We start from the raw sequence: 24,098 nt of genomic DNA on the forward strand, positions 1-24,098 counted from the left end.
GTTCAGATTCACTGAATAATGTCAACAATACCGTAGCTCTTTTTACATTTTATTTTGTAAAGTAACGCTGATCTTTTGCTGCTTCTCACTAAAACCCACAAAGATGACTGTAAAAGCAACATTGGCACGTACAGGTCGTAGTGTTCGCATGAATACCCAGTGGGGTTAGTTTACAGCAGGCGATAGAATTGTTTCACCGAATCAGACCAAAGCCCCAGTATGCATTCAAACGCTCTCTGTAAATACCAGCAAGCTGCTTACGGTGAAACACCTCTGTACACGTCATTTACACACAGCTTTGGCCCTTGCATGCAGGGAAGGATATGAAGTCTCCAAAACCGTCAGCAATCCACTTAAGGCTATCAGGCTTACCCTCCAGTTACAGCCCCAAATCTCTTTGTTTCTGTTTGGCGGAAGTGTCCAACGTAAGATCCTTTTGGATAACTGCTGCAAATGCTAGGAAAGTTTAGCATGAACTAGAATGTACTGTATACTCTAAATAAAACCAAGGATGTATTAGAAGTATTTGCAACTTAGCAATTAATAAAAAAATACTGGGCTAAATAGTTATGATTGGCAATAAATACAAATTATTGTTTGCACATCAATTTAAGTAGGCTACTGTCACTTGATAAAGTCTGATTAAGTACTTTCATTGAAGAACTTTGATTAAGCACATTCTGCATGAATTTCAACATGAAGCATTTGCACACAGCCCATTCATGTCTGTTATTAAACAAGCTAATCAAAAAAAAATAATAATAATGTGCTCCCTTTGGACAGAGAGGAAATCGCTAAACTTTCTTCCCCAAAGATCCGATTAAAGTTACTCATGGAGCCAAACCTCCAAGTTGGAGTTGCTACAGGCATCCATCTCAGCTGCCAGTTCAGCTCTCCACTGGGAATATGACACTCTGTCACTAATGACAATCATATTCTCTCTTCGCCACAAGCCAGTCAATCTGTGTTAACTTCCCCAAAGGAAAATGAATAGCATGCTACTTGTGGAGACACACAAGATAATGCAGCTGGTTACATCAGAAGAACGTTGTATCTGCTGAAAAGGCACCTGCCAGCCGAAAGTCTTCCTTGGTCAGCACGCTGTACATGCGCTGGGGCAAGGGCTTGGAGTAAGGAGCCGGGCGGGGGACAGTTGTGCGCAAAATCACCTCGCGACCTGTGGGTGGTGGGAAATCAGAAACGGCCCCTGCGTTGAGTCTTCGTTCCTCTGACGAACCCGATCTCCTCAATTCTTCATCAAGTGGAGGCACTGCAGAGACCTTAAATAAGAGCAGAGGTATAATGGCAGGGCAAGCTGTTTCTTAAGAATAGGATTCAGAAAATATTTCTTAAGAGGAACAGAGGAAGATTAGAAATGGTAAACACATCAAAAGGCTTCATGTGTACACAGAGCAAGACACTAATGGGATGTCAAGAAATAAGCTGTGCACAATCAAATGGAGGAACCTTCAGTGTGGATGGTGAAGCTCAGCCTAGATTAAGCTCCTGATTTTCTGGCTGTGTGAAGCGAGGGCTTTGAGCAGACGAAATGCCCTTTGCAAACAGGGCTCTCCTCTCAGCTCGCCTGGCCCTCAAGGCCAAGCCAGCCTCCTTTTACAAACAACCAGCACCACTACTGGAGCCTTCACAAAAAGTCACCTGCCTTTTCAAACTCAAAATACTAACCCGATACATGCTTTTCATGGCCAGAGTCTTGCCGAAATGAGACATTGCAGAGCAAGGGAGATGCCGTGCAATCTCCATCGATGCTCACTGTCTCAAAGCCAGTAAGCAGCAACACTAAAATCTGCATACTGGAAGAAGGGCTGGCATGCGCCACTCAGCCCCCTAAGCATTCCCTAATTACATATATATACACACCCCAGTACCCTAATAGGGTCCTAATTTAAGTGTACACAACTCAAGCTGTGGCAGAACCCACCAGACAACCCTCATGGCCCCATTCAGCTGCCCCACTGCTCCCACCCCTCTTCCCCAGATGCTCCCCAGGAGCGGGGACCTGCCACCACTTGTCTCCACAGCCTGTGCCACAGAAGAAGTCAGCAGGGACAAGTTCCGCTTGTTCCCACAAAAGCAGTTCTAGGAAACCAACAGAGAGGGAGCTCCCTGTGCTACACTTCACACAGTTACCCCAGTTCTTCCCCAAACCTCTCTGTATCTGTCCAAAACGTTCAGCGGTGTCAGTAAGTTCTGGTACCCAGGACTGTGACATTCAGGTACTGTCCATCCCTACCTAACCCCCCCAAACGCCTGGCTGTTCAATACACAAAACACAGTGATGGCAACACAGAAGAATACAAAGGCAAGGCCACATATTTCAGCATCAGAAAGCATTAATATTCCCTTTAAGAAGTGGGTTTTGTTTGATTTGGTTTGGTTTTTGTTTTTATAAAGATTTCTCTCTCTTTTCATGACCCGTTAGGCTCTAAAAATAAAGTCAGTGAACGAGGAAAAACCATTCTGGAAACACAAAATTGTTTTTATGCTTAATATGTGAACAGATTAAAACTAAATCAGGCTGCTGTACTCTATCTACCAAAAGGTTCAAGTCTATGCAGCTAGGGAAGATGAGTGGGAAACGAGGGACAAAGTTGGTTACCTCATCAGAAGATTCAGTCAGCTTGGAAAGGGATGAGAAAAGAACCAGTGATGAAAGACAGAAACAAAGGCAAGTCAGAGGTGACTTACAAGAGCTTAGAAGGAGACTGTAGGTTTAAGAGACATCATGCACTCTACTCCCAAGAACATGCATTTGCTATCATAAATCTTCCTGAGAAAGTCTGAGAATATAACAACACATTTTACACAACTCGGAGAGGAGTCCAGGTTCAAAAAGTAACAAACAAGGGAGTCAATTCAACTTCTATTAACCGACCAGCTTGCGACTGAAGTAATTCATGGCAGATAAACAGCAAGGTAGCTCCTGTCCCACTAAGAAGTCTTAATTAACAGTGACCAGCTCCTAGCGGGAAGTGTCTGTAACCTACTTTTAGTTACTGATGTTTCAAAACAAACAAGACCCTAGAAGTTTACATACATCTTTATTGAACATTAACCCTAGAAACTCTTACTCAGCTTTAAAAACATAACTACTCGATATTAAAAAGGCAAGGGCACAACCTCAGGCTTTACAGGAAAGTCTGTAAGTAAGGCTGCTTGACACGTTGAGATTTGCAAGCAGATTTTCCCTAGAGACTAGAAGGACAAAATAAGTGTTCTGGTTTTCACTTCCCAGAATAACCATGGTCTGTTTTCAGAATGGTCCTTTTTATGCCGAGATGCAAAATACAGATTATTATAAAAGCATCCATAGCTTAAAATTGTTTAATACCCAATCACAACATTTTTATAGCAATGATTTCCGAATGGGATTTCAGGCTCCAAGATGCCTGCAGTACCATGCTACCTTGTTATTACCACTGTAGTTAAGTTCTAGTTAGATAATTTGATGCTATGAACGGGTGTCGTTCTGACAGAAAGCGAAGGCTGACTGCAGTCTAAAAAGCCTGGAAATCAATACTTTAAGGCTAATTATTACAAAGACTGCTTAAGAGAAAAAGGGAATATTTATACCAATACAGACTGGGGAAGGGTTTCCAGAAAATACATACAACACCAGCAATAAGTAGACTGAATGTAGAGTTGTACTGGAAAAGAACTGAAACTCTTCCTAAACACACTAGTTTCCACAGCAGAAATCTCAAGTATTTCAAGTATAAGCCTCAGTCCAAAAAGTTACTCTTCATGAAGTATTTAATATTATGATGCTTTTTCTACATTCCTATGTGAAACACTCAACACACTTGACTGTTCTTGCTGTGATGTTGCACGTACTGTGTAATTTGACTGAAGCAGAAATTTGTGCCGTAACAGTGTTACTGATGTTACCGTCTGAAGTAAATCAAACATTAACGGCACCTCTATCTACCCAGCTGGCTTTAATTGTTTGACATCCCAGGTCATTTACTCTTCTTTCATTTTGCAAGTTTCTGTTATTGACAAAATCATGTTGAACCTCACAAAGAAAAACGTCAAGCACATTTATGACAATACATGCATATATGCAGACAAAATAAACTGGCATCATATGATAATTCATTGTCTTATATTGCTTAAATTAGAATTGTCTGCAAAGCAATCAAGAGCTTGTTCTTACCCTCTGAGCATTCACGAACAGCTTGTGAATAATGCTACCAGCAGGTCCTCTTCCTGCACCAATAACTGACACCTCTGGCTGGTCCAGGAGACAGTTTACAAATCTGGTGGTACAAATTATTGAAAAGGAAAAAGGAATGTTTCATTCTCAGCTGTACCTAGTTTGCTAATCTAAAAACAGAATTGTTTCCTGTGACGAGGTCTTCTCCTCCCATCATCTGCACAGAGCAAGAACTGGCAGACACCCTCAGGAGTTCTCTGTTCTAAAAGTTTAAGGAAAACACCCTGACATTTTCAGCATCCCACTCAAATGCCGTCATCACCTTTTCATCCCTTTACTCCTTTCCCTCAACCCTAAAGACTAACGCCCCCTAAGCCTTCAGTTGTTCCCTCCTACCTTGTTGCTTTCTTTCATGCAAATACAAGCAGCCGTTCTTTTAAGATAACGTAGGTCAGAACTAAGCTGGACACAGCAGCTTCCCGCGTGAGGTCAGGAAAGGCAGGATTATACAGCTCCTTGCATTGCAACTCCAGCAGCAGGGCCAATTAACACCCAGGTTGCAATTCAGCCTCTGCAAGGATTACTTCTCTCAAATAACTATAAATGGAACCCAGGCTCCTAATGCAGATGTATAAATTCAACATGAAAAGCCTTCACGGTGTCAGCCACAAAGAGGAAGTAACAACATGACAATTTTTTTGAGCACCAATATATTGCTTTGGTCAGACATCACTCCTCTGAGCTGCCAACATGTACTACAAAGTGTCATCTCTCTCGGCACAGCAGCAAGAAGTTAACGTGTTGGGTTTTTTTAATGCTACGTATTAGTCACCTTAAGCAATACGTAAATAATCTGACAGCAGGTAGCGAAGCAGTGAAACATGGCTTGTCACTTGTCATTCATACAGTTCCGCAGTAACATGTTTCAAATTAGTAAGGAGACTTGAATAAGAAAATCTAACTTTGGGGGTGGAGGGGTGGGGGGTATTTCATTCCACATTAGTTATAGAAAATACTAAATTCCTAGTCCTTTCTAATCTTACCTCTATTGTAACAAAATTCATTAAATATACCTTTTACATACAAGAAAAAATAAATTAAATCCATTAAATCTGTATCACATGTTTTCAAAGAGATGGTTACTCAGAGGAGCATTTAGTGTACCCACATACAACATCTCTAGGTAGCCTAGGGACAGGGACACCTAATGTTTATAGCTACTAAATGATTCCTTAGTATTTCTGTATTATAACCATTTCCATTTGTCATAAATTTTGACACTGCAAAAAAAAAAAAGGGCATCAGAGGAAAAACAAAAAAATGGGGGGGGGGGGCAGCGGAACAAGAAAACAAAAAAAATCCGTCACCTTTGTAGATCTTCTTTCTCCTCCTTATTTTCACATTTCTCTACCCCAAATTTTGCTTTCAGAGACCTGGCCCTAGCAATGATAGCTTCCACACTCATAATCTGAGCAATGATTTCCTGCAAGAGTTTAATAAAAATTAAAATTAAAAAGATGTTCTTTTAGCACTCCCATGAACAGTGTAAAAATCTATGAAGTTTTCAGCTCCAGACAGTGTAATTGTCTTACTTCCATCTTCTTGTCCTCTGGATTTGGGAATCGTAGAACTTTACTGGAATGGGATATTATCTGCTTAATAATCTTCTTAACTGAAGATATATCTTCTAGTGCTTCTATGAGGAGGAAAAGAAAAGAAGAAGGTGTAATTATTGCATTCATGTTCACCCTAAAAAAACTTAATAATTTATTAAACATTATTTACCTTCCTCCTTTACCTTGAGTACAGCTGCATGGATGATGCAAGGCAACAGATGCCTTGCAAGGTCAGCTGGTTTCTGAACTGCAAGGTAATGAAGCACCTATAACATTAGAAAGTTTAATATGACATTAGAAAATTTAATATCTTAGTGATCAAAACTACTTCCCAAAGATAAGGTTAACTACGAAAGATGAGTACCTAACATTGAAGAATTCACAAGAACGGAGCACTGTTGTAAGACAGGACTCAATAGGTAGTTCTGCATGAATCCTCAGTGATTGCTTACAGTCCCAACAGGTTAGAATGAAACTAAAAATAATTACGTTTTAGGAACACTTTAGTTTCCTAACACATACACGCAAATAAAAATCTGTTTTATTTACTAATAATGGAAAGAAGTACTTCAGTAATACAGTTTGTGAAGTTACATCCCACACACTGATTATTTTAGATACTTCAAACGCACTGTTGTACGGCAGCAAGAATTTCTGATTAACTCTAAGCCACATACAAAACAGTTTAATAACTCCAAGAATATTTATGCGTTAATATTTAAATCTTGCAGGAGGAAGAAGAAAGGCCTGCTGTAAACATTACAGATCAGACTATCATTAGCCCCAGAGCTTTTCACCTTCTCTGCCTCTCTAGTGTCATCGAAGAGTCTCTTCTGTCTCCGGGCTGGGACTGGTTTTGCTGTCTCCCAGGCTTCTACCCACATGTTGCTTGGAATCTTCATTCGGGCACTCAGCTCGCCCTTAATTACTATATTCCCCTTCTCATCAACCACTTCCTCTTCAATGTAATCCCGAGGGGAGTACCATCTCACAAAATCCTCCAGACAACAGCCAGGATTAGCTGCCTAGAATGAAGAGGAGATGAAAATTGTGCCTGAAAACATGATAATCTGGGTAGGAAGGCAATACAGTTTAGTGGGTAGAGCACAGGCTAGGAGCCAAAACTCAGGGAATTCTGTTCACAGTCACCAAACTGTACACTAGGGAAGAGACCTGGGAGGGTGAGGGAATAGAGTGTAAACCAAGTCAAAGGCAAGGGGTAAAACCCACACCATCGACAACAACAAAGAAACCTTCTTATTGCTCCAAAACTAGTACATTCATAGTTACTTCAGGAAAGCTCAAAATTATACCATTAAGTCAAGCTTCTATCTGGTACCCAATACATGCAATTTTCAGTAGGTTTTTTGTTGTTTTTTTTTTTTTTAAACGTATAAACTTATACCATTAAAGACTTAGACGAAAAACAGCCCAAGCCTAAAAGAATCACTGGGCTGCATAAATATGCTTTCAGCACTGACTTTCCATCTTCTAACACTCCGGTAACAAAATTCACCTTCTCTTCTTCCTTTCAAAAGGAACTTAAAAAAAACACGCTCCAAAAAAGCCCTTCATTTTTCATTGATGCCATGTCAACACAAATACATGCGTAGGTCTATTCAATGTGCCTATCAAGAGTGCACTTCCACTTCAAATTACAGCTCTATATTCTCATTTTAAGTTTTTAGATCACTTGCACCATAGAAATAAAACTGCTACGTATATCTAATATGATATGAGTCCCTGCTAATAAACTGATATTAGTATGTTGCAATCTTACTCTACAGTACATCTGTATCCTTTTACTACAAGCATTGCAATAATTTAAAAAAAAATAATATCCATATATAACTATTTGACAGAATCTTCAATCTTTTTAGAGTTTTGAGATCCTTTGATGACAGTTGCATATGTGCTCTTAACTCCCTCTGCAGAGCTCAGAAAAGAAATGCAACAAATTACCCAAACCCACAGCTAGTCTGGTCCCAATTCGATGAACAGCTGTATAGGACTTCTAAATAGCGATAACTTACCCTTCCTACTAAAGTACAGAACATCTTCAACTATACATAAAAATTATGTCCGCCTCCCCAGAGTCCAAATACAGAATTGTGAACATGTCAATAGATTTTTCTTTACACCACCCTTTACATTTTATCTGTTTGGAGTCCGGTTAAAGGTGCATTTTACAGAGCTAGACATAGTGGAAAGTACAGGTAAGAGAGACACTAAACAAGAACTACAAGGCAGTGGGAGGGAGACACATGTCATTTTGATTCAGGACTTTGATGCTCAGTTTTCTTCTGACATCATTTTGTATGGACTTGTCCGAGTTTTAATTCCCAATTTATCAATTGTATGTTTTGTGGGCTTTTTCCCTTCCCACAGACATTGTGCAGATTTCCTGGAACGTTACAGCGTAATAGACTGGATAGTCACAGGTTTTTGAAGTGTTCCAGAATTTTTATCAATAGGGTTTTATTTTCAACTTTAAACTATTTTGAAACAGTTTTATGGAGGAAAAAATAATGAACAACTTGTCAGAAAAACCTTCAAAATTGCTCAACACAAGCAAGAGGGATAGTTTAATTAAGAAGAAAGCAGTCTCACAGAATTTTTCAAGTAGTACTACCTTAAAAGACTCCATATCTGAGAGCAAACAGGCACTCTGCATGCGTGCCCGAAGATGAGCACCTTCTGCTGATGTCCCCAGTTTTGCCAGTACCTTAGACTGTTCTTCCAGCAAGTCTTCGGTCATGGGTGCTGGTTCCTGCAACATGGAAAAAGACAAGTTTACAAATAGCCTGTCCTAGACTTCTTCCTTAATAAGAAAGGAGGAGTGGAAAGTTCCCTGACACCAAAAGTTCATTCTATTCTATTTGTACTCAAATGAAATAATGACAACCATTAGCCTAAAGCTGTGCATCTGAAGAAGACGCTAATGAAAAGAAACTAAAAAGAAAACAACTTGAGAATGATGTAATAATATAAGGATATGTTGTTAAAATGCCAAAATCCAGATGAAGCCCAGGACATATTTGACTGATACTATTTTGTTGAGATGGAGGAAGATCCACCTAAAGCGATGTGGAATTTTTGCCATTGATACTATCAGCCCATAATTAATCGACATTTTGCCTGACTACACTCTGCTCATACCTTTCACCCACGCAAAGCAAATCCATTAAAAATAATTTCTCTCAAGTGAATGAAAAATACTGTATTATTCATGCATAGCTGATTTCAAATTACTTCCTCTAACACCACTGCTTCCTGTTTCACCCCTATTCACCCTACAAGAAAGTCTGTGTCAGGTAATATTTCTGGTAGTTTGATGATAAAACCTGCTTTAGATAATGGTACCAAAACCTGATGGCTATGGCCATTTAGATGAATTGAGAAATGTTTTTTATTTTTAAAAAAGAAAAAAAATGTAGCAGCAAAACTGATCCAGTACTCTGGCCAGTCAGCTAGAAATCTTCATGGTGGAAGGCTCCTACTCTAGAGGAAAGAAAGTAAGGAGGGGATGGAAGATGCCTCAAGAGCTGAAAATAAAAAGAAACCCAAATGTAAAGGTCAGCAAGACAGCTTAACTCTTGTTTAAAAAAAAGTGTTTTGAGTGAAATTTGGTACGGAGACCCATTCTCAAATAAAACAAAGAGCATGTGAGATTTCAGTTTAACAGCCTCATCAAGTTTTAAAAACGGAAAACAAAGTCTTACGCCAAAACCACTTAGCAATTTTAACAATGGGTAAGGCCACAACCTGCAAACTACACACAGTTTCACAGTTCTAGGTATGAGCCATATTGCATTAGATTCGTATTGCACATCTGGCTCAGCTCTTGCTACCCAACCTGTGTTATTGGGATGTAGAGAGGCTCTCCTGGATGCAGCAGCATCAGCTTTCCGTGCGGATGCAGACGACCTTCTGGTTTTAAGTTTACAGGCTCTTTGTTGCCTTCTTTTGCTCCTCCTTTCTTTCCATTTTCCTGACCATTTCCTTTAAGATCTTCTGTGTCACTTAGACATTCAAAAAATTCCTCTTCGCTGTCACTCCATGATTCCCAAGACTTGCCAACTTCTTTTTCCTTATCAGCATTATCTCCAGAATGGTCTGCTCCTTTGCCAGTATCACCAGGTGAACGATCGGACACGCTCCCCCTTTTCCCCTCATCTCTTGCTTTCTTTCTTTCTATGCAACAATTTAGCATCTAACAAGTTCAAGGGAAAAAAAAATTGTTTAGAAATTACTTCTCTTACGGAAACAATGTCACAGAAAAACTTGGAGATTCCCCAAAAATCTCTTATAATTCTAAAAGATAATAAATTCCATTGAACTTGTGGCTATAACAAAGATTTTCCCAAGAAATGAAGACCAGACCCAATAATACAAGCGTAACTAAATCTACAAAAACAATATATTTACCTAATAATTGCTATAATTTTGACAGTTTCCTTAGGAGAAAAATCATTCTTAAATTTGGGATATTTACCTGAAGTTTCTGATGCAGTAAACAGCATCTCAGATCTGGAGGGCCATTAGCTAATCTAACAAAAGGTAGAAGTGTAACCATTATCAATTATAAAGTTGAATCTTTCACACACATGTGATCTTAAATTATATGAAATCCAAAAGAGGGGCAAATATCCACATTGAACCCACCCCCACCTTTTCAACTATGCAGCTTTTCTATGGTCTCAGAAGACAAGCTAGTGACTGAACAGACACAGAAGTAAAGCTACATTTATTTCCTAGAGGTCATTTCTGAAGCGCAGAGGTCATTCCCACTAGTACAAAACAGACACACCCTGTATTTCTTGGTCAGTTTTCCATTTGGATGCTAAAAGGGTAACTCTCTTCAAATAAAACTTCAGCACCTTTGACTTTACTTTAAAACCGCAATGATATAGTAGAGTCATCTCTGTATATTTCAGGCTCCATTTTTTTTGGTTAGTGTAACCATTTGAAAGTACAACCTGGCAAACAAACAGCCAGTCCATCCCATTAAAAAAAAGGATATATTTTTGTTCTACATTGATATCTCATCTTGACAGAACCCTTCATTTGGTCTGCAACAAACTCTGCTGCAGCAGACATGACCTGGAAGGGCTGGAATACTTGAGACAGCATTAGCTGCCTGAAAAAGCTACTTCACCAGGAGGAACACGGAACAGCTCCCTTAGAAAAGTGGCAAAACCCCATTACAATGCAAAGGTGTTTCTCACTATATCAGCTCCTTCATTTTCATCAAATGATAAAGTGGAAGCCAACCATTTGCATAAGCTTCCCCCCCAGCCCCGCACCCTCACTCACACAGCAGAGTGCTCAAACTTGAGCTTCCTCCAAACATCTTGAAGTTTTCAAAGGAGGGCACAGACACTTTTCCCTACTGCCTATCATTTCTTGCTCTAAGGAAGTAGGGTAAAAAAAAAAAAAAAAAATAGAGGCCAGCATTTGCAATTTAAAAAAGAAAACCCAACAAACAGTATGTTTCAAAGTCATAGTGAACTCACTCTGTTCCTAAAACAAAGAACATTTTCTATGACAAAGCAACGAAAAAAAAAAAAAAATCTCTTACCCTGGAACAAGGTAGTTGTTCTCCCATCTGTAGCGCATTTCTAACACAAATTCTTGCCAAAGATGTGCCACCCCTTTTACTCCTCCATGGTAGAAGTTTATCATACAAAGACATAAAGCTAGTTTGTACGTCAGACTATCAGAAGGAGCAGATTTAAACTGACTGAAGAGATTCTATGTAAGAAACAAAAGAAAGCAGGAAATACAGGAACAATGACTTTTTTTTACAATCCATACGATCTCTCTACTGTCTGATAATACAAGTGACTAAACAATATTTTAAGCCTGTAAGTATAAGCTACAAAAAATGTCAGCCTTTGAAAGAAAAAAAAATTAGAAGGAAAAATCTAAACAAACCAAACCAAAAAAACCACAAACAAACAAAAAAAAAAACCACCCAAAATAATCACTATTTCTACATAGAGATTCCACAAAGGTAATTTCATCTTTCCAAAAATGATCTATTACAAGACATAGGGCAACTACAGTGAAGTCGGTCTGAGCACACACTCAAAACTTCTTTCTCTCTTTCCTGAGTGTCAGTCAGGAAAACTTACATAATCTTCATTCTCCGGCGGAGGATTGTTTCCTGCTGGAGTGCTAGTTCTGCTTTCAAATCCATCTGCGAGTTTGTCAGCAGCATCAGGAAATAAGAACTTCAAGAAACAAAAACAAAATCCAAACTTGTTTCTTCCTGATTTTCCCACTTTCTCCCTAAAGCTACTGCTGCTTACGTACCAGCAATCCCTATAATTAAAACTGTTAGCAGAGTTCAGAGTTCATTTTCATTCTACTTATATTGCAGAGACTTGTAACAACTGAGGCTATTTCAAAAAGCTGATAAATGCAATTCAAATAATGGAACTGACATCAGAGATCTTTATTTATAATTCTGCCATAAACTATAACCCAAATGCATCCGTGGAAGCGTGAAACACATGTTTTATACACATTTAACATGCGCAGAGAGCTCACTTACCAGAAGAATAGTGTTCAGAACTTCATTGTTTAAAGGTGATTCATCTATACCTCTGTGTTTGCAAATTTTTTTCTTTGCACTGTGAACCATATTTGTGACTGACAATTTATGGATTGGGACTGGTGCTGGCTCTGTGAGCTTCGATAAAGCATGGGTAATATCAGCAACCTCTATAAAGTATAATAAAAATCATTAAAACAAACCCAAAAAAACCCACAAGACCATCTCTTAAAAAAGTTCACCTGTCATATTCAGTCTGTTTATCTTCTATTGATTTTTAACACCCTGTTAACCAAAGCTACACCCCTGTGCTCTCAAGTTCCACACATTATATTGTTCTTAGCCACAAAGAAAGCGGCAGAACCAGGTCACAAAGGAGTCATAGACTGTCCTTGATTTATTTTACTGAATGAAGTTTAGACTGGGTTGGCTACAGATAGTGCCTGCCACCTACTGTAGCAGTACTGCATATGTGCAGACAATTACACGCAGAGTATCAGCAAAAAGCCTGCTGACAAGCCAGTATTTAAACGCTGTTTATACATGAAACCAACAAACACACTGTAGGTAACAAAGACTGTTCAAGCATATGCTAGAGCTTTAGATAAGCCTTAAATAAACCCAGTATTAATCACTATACGTATGACATTACACGGTGTAAGCACAATTCTGTTCTAGAGTCCTTGGGTAAACTCCCCAAATCAAAATATTTTTTCCAGAGTTGTTGCTGGTGAACTTTAGAACCTCTCTTAGAATAAAATTAATTAATATTGTTAAAAAAAGGGCAGATAAATGTAAGTGAGTACTTACCAGCAGCCTGAAAAACCTCATCTTGGCAAACATTTCAAGAAAATTAGAGATAAGAAGGGCTAAACAGACTGTATGTCAAGCACTAAGAGTAATACACACCCTACTCGGTCTAAGACCGTAAGCTAACTAGTAAGCTCCTTCAAAACTTAGGCCAAGTATAACCAAAGAAAATACATTGATATGGGCCATATTTGGAGGGAAGAAAAGGTGACAAGAGGCAGGAAAGAAGCAAAGCCCCTCAAACTGATTAAAGACTCTTTAAACTGGCTGTTAAAACATGCACTACATGGTACTTCAAAAAGCAGAAAAAAGTGGAAAAAATACAAAAATACAGAAAAAGGTGCAGACAAATCTGGTTTATCTTTTGCTCAAAACCAACTCTTGTACACACTAATCAAATTTTAAACTCTTGTTTTCCAGTGGAAAAAACACAACTATAACAGAGGCAATTGTCCTCTGAGACTTTGGGACCAGAAAAATCCTTAGAAGTATTACAGAAAATGCCTAACAATTAAAATCAAGTAACACAAATCATCAAGATTTTAGTTTTACCTTTTCCTTCCTCTTCAAATGCAGATCTTCCAAGTATCTCATCAGTTGACTCCTTCCGACGGCAAAGCTTGAAGAATTCAGCAAGAAAGTCACCTATAAGAGAAACAAAGTTTCTAAACAACTACTTAATTAAAATCTCATGGAATGCTAAGCTAACCCTCAAAGTGATTCCTAAGGGACAGTAGATTTCATCTTTTCATCTGAAAGAACATGATAATTTATTCTGAAGCACAAATATCTTTAAACCACATAATTAAAAAAGCTTAGGAAAATGCACATCTAGACAGCTATCAGCCACCTCTCCAGAGCACAGTTCTGCATGCAGTTTAATCCACTTCTTCACCCAGAAGAAGATGAAACTTATGCAGCATGCTAATTTTTTTTAGTTTTGGAGCCCTTTTTCCCACAAGCTAAAGGTGAGGATGGACAATAGTACAGCTCTCCAGGCATACCAATCCTGCCTGTCAGACATTCATTCAACTAAGGAAACGGAAATATGCAGAAAGCACTTAATAAAATTTAAAGATTCTAGGAAATCTAAATTTTCACAGAACACACACGATAAATGCTCATTCTCTGAAACCTGGTGAAGTAAGAACAGCAATGAAGTTCATGGTACACAGGGGCAGAATAACCTACAACAGAAACTTTTGGTTTTGCAAAGCTCGTGTTCTTGAAAAAGAAGCCCAAAATACTGTCCACTCAAAAAAATAAGGGGAGTGAGGAAACAGAAGTCATCAGGTAATCAACAATTCAATCCTAACTTCACAATTTACAAGCTTAAAAGCCGTAAGAGAAGACAGGGAATTCTAATGTCTTACCCAATAGACACTGAGGGTTATCTGCTTTTCTGACTCTCACGGACCACTGGGGTGCTTGAATAGGATCCAGGTCACTTAAAAAAGAAAAAAAAAAAAACAAAAACACACACAACCAACAAACAACAACAACAAGCGTCGTGCTGTCACCATAAGTTCACAAGTGAAGAGTATCAAATTCTCAATAAATGTAACGTCATAGCCGGTTAGGCCATGCACACTGTAATATACACATTACATAGAAGAACATGACAAACACTCTAAAATGCAAGCAGGAGTCCCTGTTCTCATGTACATACATAACGTTAATAAGAAACAAATGAGAACAACTCAGTTACAACTAAATTGTCTTCTTTTAAAAGTGTAGTAATGTTGAAAACATTTCTGTATTAATTTAAACAATAAACCATTTTTTTTTCCTTCTTTCTTAAGTATCAGAATAGACTGTTCTTGCTTTTTAGGAGGCATAGCAGAAATCCAGGATGATAATTTTTGGGAGAAGGATGTTAATCAGTTAATTCTTTTTGCTTTCCATGTTCCAAGAAATATGCAATACACAAAACTTATAAATCTAGCATGAGAATATGCCCAAAAATGAAGGTGTGTGTTCTGTTGAGATTATGATAAAATAGTATTTTCTCACACAGAAATGCATTTCAAAAGGTGTTTTCACAAATGAGATGTTCTATCTACTGACCTCAGCATTCCTCAAAATGGGTTCTCTTTCACACAAAGTCATGCACAACATTTTAGATGTCACTAAAAATGCAGTAGTTAACAAATAAAGTGCACTTCTAGATAGCTGCTATTCAGACAAAATACTTACGAATAAACATCATTGTCGACAATTATACCTTCCGTTAGATGAGGCCATGTGGTAGCTAAATGAAGCTCACTGAAACAAAAGATTTAAATCTTTCAGTGCTAATAGAAAGTGTTCTCTCTATCGTAGTTAAGATCTTGAAAGATATTTATGATAGCATATATTGAAGTCCCTTTATGTATTTTGCAGCTACATCCAGAAACACGCATGTTTTCCCATGAGTTTTCTTGCTGCATACATTCTATTGATTATTCTACAGCATGTCACCCAGTATCACACTGAACTTCACTAGTGCCTGGCATAGAAAACTCTCACGACTCCTCTCTACAAAGGGAGAGATTGTGCATTGTAATCTAGGTATCCAGGTACAGAGGAAAAAACAAGTGTCCTGAATTGCCTAGAGCACTAAACACTGTCTAATACATTAAAATGATTCCTAGATTTGCTGAGTGGTGATGGGGTGTTCAGAAGAGGTCATAGAGAGATGGTAATAATTCAGTTTACCCGACCCTCTCAATCTAAGTCTTCTACTAATGTCAAACAAAAGATGAGAGCGAGTCCAACCCCTAAATGAAGGCACACCATTTTTAAAGTTTATCCCCAGTTAAGGTACATTTCAACATGATAGTTTCAGAGACAAAAGGAGTATTCCAGAAATTTATGGTGAAAGATTTATGAGCTAGAACTCTGAATATCATTAGACAATTTTGTAAACGGTCTTATTTGCTATTAAACCATTACTTTTCATAGATGTTTTTTATGTACTTGAATAATTAAATCATCTGTTAGGCACACATTAAGTGACAGGCAGGCAAAGCTAAGATTTGAAATAACATACCTTTAAGTCCACCATTAAAGAAGTTATAAAACAGTTTTCTGAACTCTTATCTTACCTAATAGGATCCTCGCAGGCACCAAATGGTAACTTCCCAAACTCAAGGCCTCCGACTTCTCCCCCAACTAGAGCATCTATATCTGAAGACAGATCAATACATTTTCCATACAGAATTTATGGAGTATTTTAAGAAGCATATCATCTTAATTTCACATTAAAAAGACTGTAGCACGTAGGATGACCAGAGAATAGCTGAGCAGCTAAGATGACAAAGCTACGAAAACGCAATCCTAGCATACAGTCAAAGTAATTGTTCCCAGAAGAAACTGGGAAGTAATCATGCAACAGAACATTCAAAAAGACAGATAAAATTCTTGTAGTTCATGTTGAGGGAAGGTTAGCAATAGCAATAAAGGCAGCCTTAAAGATTCAATGTTGACACAAGAAAAAACAGACACGAATTTGCCATAAGAATATTTAGGCAGGAAATCAGTTCCAAGCAGAAAAAGAAGACTCCAAAAGAGCAACTCTGCAGAGTGAAAAACGAACTACTTTTAAAAGGTTGAAAATTTTATGAAAAGAGTGATTGTTACATCTCCTACAGTTAAAGACTTAACCCAATGATGTGGGAGATTTCTTGTAATCCCAGGTAGTTAAAGATGTCCCCCAGCATCCTCAGCCACTACCCATGTTATATTCTTCAAATATATAAGCCACAACCAGACAGCCTTCACTGAACAAAAATGTAAATGGGTAATAATGTATTGTAATGCCATTATAATAATGCTATTACAGCATCTGATCCTGGTTTTAAATGCATCTGGAAAACTGTTTACATACAAAACAAGCAAGGTATTAGAATAGAAAGTATTTGGATAACTTAATTACATAATTTCTTCAGAGAAGTAAAAAAGACATTTAAATTCTTCGGCTTTATTTGAGAAGAGCTAATTAATTGAGGGTAATAAAGTACAGATCCACTTCTTCACAATGAACATAAAACCACAACTTCATGTAGCAACAGCACTAAAAATGATGTCGTCCATCTCCAGTTTCTGCAATGCACTATGCCACTAGCTCCCTTAACCAGAATCCTCTGAAAGAGTAGAATTTATTCAAACTGCTCAAATCAAGACATATGGTCAGAGTGGTACAACTCATTCATCACAAAGCAGGGATCCTGACTTACTAAATAATTATAGCAAGGCAGAGAGAGACTATAGAAGACATTGACTTCTGTGTCTGCAGAATTAATAAAAAATACAACCCACAGAACTGGCTTCCCAAGTTCTTTAGGTAAACTTGGTTTACCTACAAAGAGTTACATCAGTTAAAACAGCACTGATTTTTTCTAACCCTTAAGAGCAGGATTCTCTTTAAACATATTTTCAACATTCCTTAGGTACAAAGCACACAGGATCCACTTCACTACAGACTTCAAAAAAGTTGGTTTTTTTTTTTTCCCTTTTTTAAAAGCAAAGGGAGCCAAACAATTAGATAGCCAGACCAAGATCACACAGGTTCTGTCCCTCTAAGTGTGCCCTAAATGCTTAAACCTTGTTACATAAAGCTACTACCAAGCCAAGAATAGAACTCGGGCATTTTAATTGTTCCACCACCTTGTGCCTAAAATACCACATCACTAATGAAATGTATGTTAAGAAGGAACTAACATCTACCTTTTTCCTATAGATTTGTCTGCCTTTGATCCAAGAGAAGTTTATCATTTATTTTCTGATGCTACCTATATATAAATAGGTCTGTTAAAAACAAATTTCCTGGGAAGTATTAGCACCTACTAGAACCTGAATCCAAAAGCTTCCCTATGGAATTCAGGGCAGAATTCTTTACAGATCCACAGCCAGTCGCCCTTTTCTCTCCAAACAGATACTACCATTTTAGAAGTGCCACTATCTCTCTTAAACACTATTAAAAAAGCATATTTCTAGGCATAGCCCTAATCAAAACACCTGTCACCATCATAAGCCACAGACATGATTTCAGAGCAGCTTTAAGCTTGCTAGCCTCTCACAGGGCGTGGGATGGTACTCAGTTCTAACTGAAGCCTTTCCTATGCAGCAAATGTTTTAATTCTTCTGGCAAGACAGACAATCATTTGCTTTAGCATTGACTGTTGATCTTAAAAACAAGTTATTCTGAGGACACAAGTCTCCTACCTGGTGGCTGCTGTGGCCAGAAATACTGCTGCCAGTCTTGAAGCACATATGTAAGCCGAATAGCCATGTTAACCGGAGGCAGCGGTGTTAAAGGGCATCCCTTGAAAACATTAGAGAAAAAAATTTACGTAAAGAGTACATCCTCTCAAACACCCCAGACCCTGAACAGAACTTAGTTATGATAGCTTGTAAAAGAGCTAATTTTACCAGAACTTCAACATCCCAAGAATTACCAGCAAAGCCACTGCTCAACAAGCCACTCACAGATAAAAGTAAGCACATAAGCTTTCTAAAAATGCACAAGGCATTCATATGTTCCATTTAACTGGTCACTCAGAAGTAACTCTGACCCAGAATGCATTAGGTTTTCATTAAGGATTTTTTTTCCTCAGTGTTTTGATGAGATTACTGACTACCAGTATTAGTTGTGAAGTGTTGCAGCCAGCCATGCCACCCCATAAAACCAGCAGTCCACTCCTCACTTTTCATCATGTTGTTCTTCACCCTTAACTCAGCTCTGTGGAGCTACAAAGTATCAGAATAAAAACCCACCTCAACCACCCTCTCTCTTTTTAAACAGCAAAATAGAGTTTGTTTTGGGGAGGGGGAAGAGAGGGTTGTTACAAGGAGACTGTAAAACAGACACATTCTTTCACATCCAGTGGAAAATAAAAATGGATGAAGGTGGTAACACTCAGGAACAAAACCCAATTCTCACTCTTCATCGTTAGATACTGGCAATATTTGGAAAAAGACTTTGTTGGTATCAGCAGTGATACAACTCCACCTTACCTCATCCTTACAAAAAAAAAAAAAAAATCCCTAGAAGACAGAAGTGAATCTACAAGCAACCAGGCAATAAAAATAATTATTCTTAATATCAGTTATATACATTCAGATGTACTTACAATCTTGGATTTGAAGATATCCAGTAATCCTGACAAATGAATATACTGATTTGGCACTTTGCGAAGATGAACCATTTCAAAGTCCGTTCGAACTCCTGGACCCTGACATTCTCCAACATACATTCGTCGCCATTTATGATGTATTTGCACAAATAGTGGTATCTGACTATAAAACATGAATATTTCAGATTATCTAAAATGTCATCCTGTCTTGTACCCTTTAAAACTAGCTAAATATTTTAAGATAATTTCAAACGAATTTCATATTCTTTAGAATACATTTTGTCCCAGCAGAACAGAGTTTTAAAACGCTTAACAGGAGTCAAAGAAAAATACTGTTAATTTCACCATTAAATGGAACATCTAACAAATTGTCATGTCATAAGCATAGCCCTATCCATGACTTAAGTTGCCTAACTTTCTAACATTCCTCAAAAATATTTAAACTGAAAGTTAATGATACCACACACAGGGAAGAAATCCTCTTCCAAAAGTTAAGTTTTGCATACCACTTATTCCAACAACTTCTAGCAGCTTTAAAAGCCTTTGAGGTTTTTAAACAATAATGAATATAAACAACACATTGAATCAATCTTTTTAAAGTTTCCACAGGAAATTTTCTTATTTAAATCTTTCTGTAACAATATTATGGTGCAAATTCTGAATGTATTTTGCTATCAATTTAATACTTTTCCTCGCAATAGCGGTATGCTAGAGTTTCACCTGGACGTGTAAAAAAAGGTTTACGCTTTCACCTACCAGCCAGTGTTCCCCAATGCAATGGAAATGGAACTCAGCAAAAGGTTACATTTGGATTCACTAAGAACCGCATCATTATTTGCAGCTGGAGCAATAACCACAAACTCACGTAAGCCATACCTTAAGAAAGAGAGGAAAAAAGAGCACATTCCCATTTTTTTAGCAAATCAGCTGAAACACAGAATTTTTAGAAATAATGTAACCTGAATAACCTAGTTGTCACAAACAGACTACGCAATCTGTTATTTTGATGAGTACCTCTTTCAGATAGATCAAGAACAGAGTGGGTGTGAAGTGCTGCAGATTCTCAAAACACAAACTACTGGAGCTTCACAGCATTCAAAAAAGGTACTCAAAATAATATGAAGACTTCCAGGTCTATCATCCTGTAACTATTATACATAAAAACAATCTCTCTACAACAATGCTATAATGTGCTCGTGATCTGTATTACTAACAATATGGTGGTTGTTGTTTCTTAAGGTGCTGCAGCTTTCCTTTTTAAGAATGCATATAAATATTACAAATATAAAAGCTTGGTTAATCTACCCAATTCAGAAAAAAATATTGTGGGTGGGGAAAAAAAAGTAAAGGTAGGCCCACCATGTTATGCTTTGTTTGCACTCCTTTCCTGTGTCCAGTACAAAGAATCATCTTACTTAAGCTGTAACTCTTTATGGAAAAAAAAAAAAATTGTGATTGTGCCAGCATCACAGATTTTTCAGTTGCTATGCTTATTTGTATTAAAGACAAGAGGCAGCATACGTACCATCTTACCAGACAGTGAGCTCTAGGAGGAAAGTCGTTGTTCATGCACAGCAAGTCCTGCATAGGCAGAGGAAGGGCATCTGTCAAAAAAAATTACATAAGAACATCAACATCCATTCAGCCGACTTACAATTTACTTACATTAGCAATTTGTTGAACATAAAGCATATTAAAAGCAGAAATGTCAGCTCACACCCATCAGATGCCAGAAAAATTCACACCAAAGCAACACATTCGCAACACTGCGAATTCCACATTCTGAAATTGTCTTTTCTCATATCCTTACAGGCATGTAAGAGAACTGTAAGCTACCTTCTACCAGTTCTTCTTTTCCATCTTTGTCACTGCGTTCTTGTACAAGATAGTGATGCGTAATTGAGAATCTGAAGTCTGCAAATGAAATTTCATCTGATTTCTCTTCCCATGCTCCTGTGGTGTATACACCCTGCATATGAAAGGAGATACTATTTGATTGCATAAATTTAAGTTAACACTCATAAGCTTTAAAAAGTAAACTGCCTAGGTGATGTGCAATAATTATTCATTTTTTCCTACTGCTAAATATTTATTCTTGGTTTCATTTCAATAAAACAATTCTCAAAGCACTCCGTTATAAAGGTAGCTGAATGCAAAAATCCCTGTTGCCGATAATCATGCCCATTTCAAGGTCCAGTTATCCCCAAGAAGTCTTCAGAATTACATGGCAATAAAGAGACAGATACATCCTCTCACATGCAACTATGCCTCTAAAGCGTATGCACCCTCAGCTTAGCCCAAAGACAGAAGTTTCCCAGTTGGGGTTTTATCCACATCTACACCATTCTACACAAATACTACTTTAATATTAATTTCGAAGATGCTTTCACTGATAAATGATTTTTTTATCTATAATTTGCAAAACTTCTGTGTGTAAGGATAATTAATTTTTTTAAACAAAAATAGAGCATAGGAAAGTTGCTAAGAAAAAGTCTACATCATTGTATAGAATTGTTTGCTGCTACTAAAAGAAAGCAATTTGGACAACCCTTTGATACATAAAGGGTGTCTTCCCACCAGAAATCAAGGAGAGAGGTCTGATCTAGAAAAGAAGTCATGTAGGAATACACTGACAGCTAAGGCTGAAAACTAGGTAATTAGATAACGTAAGTTTTTGTTCTGAATAGTCTGTACCCTGCCTAAAATTAAGAATCATAAAACTCCTCTGGAAACACAGCTGCCATTCAATCCAGAACAGCTGAATTTATTCGCAGTAGCACGCAGAAGAGCTTAGCAATCTCCTCTGCATTTTACAGGACTGAGAAAGCACTACAAAGGCTCTAATTAGACTTTGAAAAAAAAATCTCTCCAATCTGCGAAACATACTGAGTCACAAGTAGTACTAAGCAAACCTCAACCATAAGTATGTGATGCGTGATGAAGGCACAAGGCAGGGCAAAAAAACTACTTCAGAATTTAGAACAGCTTCAACCATCTTCCCAGACCCAAAACTGTGAATAGAAGAAATCAGCAGGCCCTATATGAAGGCACAACTTTAACAGGGACATAGCTTGTTTGACAGACAGCCCACCAATAAACTTTCAGAGACTGTTTGTCAAATAGCCACTTTTACAAGTGAAATTCCCCTACACAAATCATTATCTGCCACACCTAAGAAAACAGCAATACATGTAATATACACGCATATTACTAGACATAAGAAGAGCATCAGCATCCATTCAGCTGACCTACAATTTACTTATATTAGCATTTATTAATATTATTTAATATTAATATTTATTTAATATTATATTAAATTCTAAAAGAAAATTCAGAAGAAGTAACTGACCTTTTCTAGAGGTTTGCCTGAAGAAATCCCAATAAGTTTCCAGTCATTCAATACTTCTTCTACTTTTGAAATAAATCTATTGGGAGGGGAAAAGACATTAATACATGTTGAACACTAAACGCGTATTGTAATTCAGCTCCCTAAAAGCAGGCAGGATGTTGTCCTACTACGGAATTCCTTAAAAAAACCCAAAGAACAAACAAACAACGAAAAAAAACCCAACCCCCCAACAAAAACAGAACAATTGCTTCCTTGTACAAATAAAATGGTCCTCCCGTGTTTACATTTCAGATGACAGTGACTTTTAGCAACTGCTATGAGCATGCTTTGAGTAATTATAGAATCTCACCTTTTTCTGGTATTGCAGTGTATTAGTTTTAACACATGCTCCTGTTCCACTGTTCACGGATAAATACGTATTTGACACAAAATTATAAACTAAACTCAGATTAAAAATGCAGTGCTTAAAATCTTTGTCACCTTCTGTCACAGACATTGTCATTTTAAAAAAATAATACACAAGAGCATTCTTCACATTAAGTTTTCTTGTTCTAGGAACTTTTAAAGGCCTCAGCTACGATATGCCTATTTTAATAATCAGGCAACTACTTAAAAAAAAAAGAAAGAAGTAAGCCTTCTAGATGTTTATTCTAATCCCTTTGCAAATAGACATTAAACCAGACCTTTCGCTAAGTTGGGAAACAGCTTGACTAGATCCTCTTACCCAGCTCATCACTTGCGGCCTGAGCCTCCGCCGCAGGGACGCGCCGGTAAGGCCGGGACGGCCGGGACCGGGCTCCGGCTGCCCCCGGGAACCGGCTCCCCACATCGCGGGGGCTCGGCCGTGGCCGCCCCGGCCCGCTCCTGTTGAGGGGAGCCGGACCGGCGGCGGCGGCACCACCTACCTCTCCCACTCGGAGGCGGTGGTGAAGTCCGTGATCTCAAACACCTCCGACTCGGGCTGCGGGGAGAGAGCGGGAGAAGCAGTGAGCAGGGGGACAGCCGCGACCGCGGCGCCGGCGGAGAGCGCAGGGCAGGAAAAGGGGAGACACTCACTTCGCTGTCCGCCGCCATCTTGCGCCACTACCGGGACACCCCGCCACCGCAGAGGCTGACGGGAAATCGGCGGAGGGCGGGGCAGGGCGCGTCACGAACCCGCCTCACGAACCCGCCTCACGAACCCGCCTCACGAACCCGCCTCACGAACCCGCCTCACGAACCCGCCTCACGGACTGCACAGGCCGGGCTCCTCTGACGAAGCCTCTGCGTCCCCCCGGGCGCCGATCCCCGCACTCCTCCGTGGGAGGGGGCAGCCGGGCGGCTGAAGTGCCTCACGGGCGCGGCCGAGAAGGCGCCGGCTGGGGCGGACACCTCACGGTGGTGAGAAACTGAGGCGTCGGATGGTCCGAGAGGCCCTCCAGCTCCGTCAGGGACAGCCCCAGAGCGTAAACGAAGTGCCTTGCCGGCTGGT

The 24,098-nt window shown here is 38.7% G+C and overlaps 1 protein-coding gene across 3 annotated transcripts; it reads right to left on the reverse strand.

Moving 5' to 3' along the window:
* Positions 1 to 33: 33 nt before the first annotated feature.
* On the reverse strand, positions 34 to 23,751 carry RAB3GAP1 (RAB3 GTPase activating protein catalytic subunit 1). Of its 3 annotated transcripts, XM_063342599.1 has the most exons (25): positions 23,684 to 23,751; positions 23,533 to 23,588; positions 22,628 to 22,703; positions 21,115 to 21,247; positions 20,804 to 20,882; positions 20,035 to 20,154; positions 19,276 to 19,441; positions 18,368 to 18,467; positions 16,249 to 16,330; positions 15,359 to 15,427; positions 14,536 to 14,609; positions 13,715 to 13,807; positions 12,353 to 12,522; positions 11,931 to 12,029; positions 11,375 to 11,547; positions 10,289 to 10,343; positions 9,650 to 10,006; positions 8,426 to 8,563; positions 6,591 to 6,818; positions 5,963 to 6,059; positions 5,770 to 5,873; positions 5,545 to 5,660; positions 4,178 to 4,280; positions 2,621 to 2,641; positions 34 to 1,280 (listed from the first exon to the last, which is right to left on the reverse strand). In XM_063342599.1, exons 1-25 carry the CDS (start codon positions 23,699 to 23,701, stop codon positions 1,038 to 1,040), a joined length of 2,970 nt encoding a protein of 989 aa, XP_063198669.1. In that variant the 5' UTR covers positions 23,702 to 23,751; the 3' UTR covers positions 34 to 1,037. The 3 variants fall into 3 exon arrangements, 2 of the variants coding, with proteins under 2 accessions (XP_063198669.1, XP_063198670.1); XM_063342600.1 differs by lacking the exon at positions 2,621 to 2,641; XR_010072123.1 differs by lacking the exons at positions 34 to 1,280; positions 2,621 to 2,641; positions 4,178 to 4,280 and having other exon boundaries at positions 5,642 to 5,660; positions 5,976 to 6,059.
* Between the last annotated feature and the right edge of the window lie 347 nt (positions 23,752 to 24,098).

This window comes from Chroicocephalus ridibundus, chromosome 7 (assembly GCF_963924245.1).
Source record: "Chroicocephalus ridibundus chromosome 7, bChrRid1.1, whole genome shotgun sequence".
In the NCBI taxonomy this organism is placed as follows: Eukaryota; Metazoa; Chordata; class Aves; order Charadriiformes; family Laridae; genus Chroicocephalus; species Chroicocephalus ridibundus.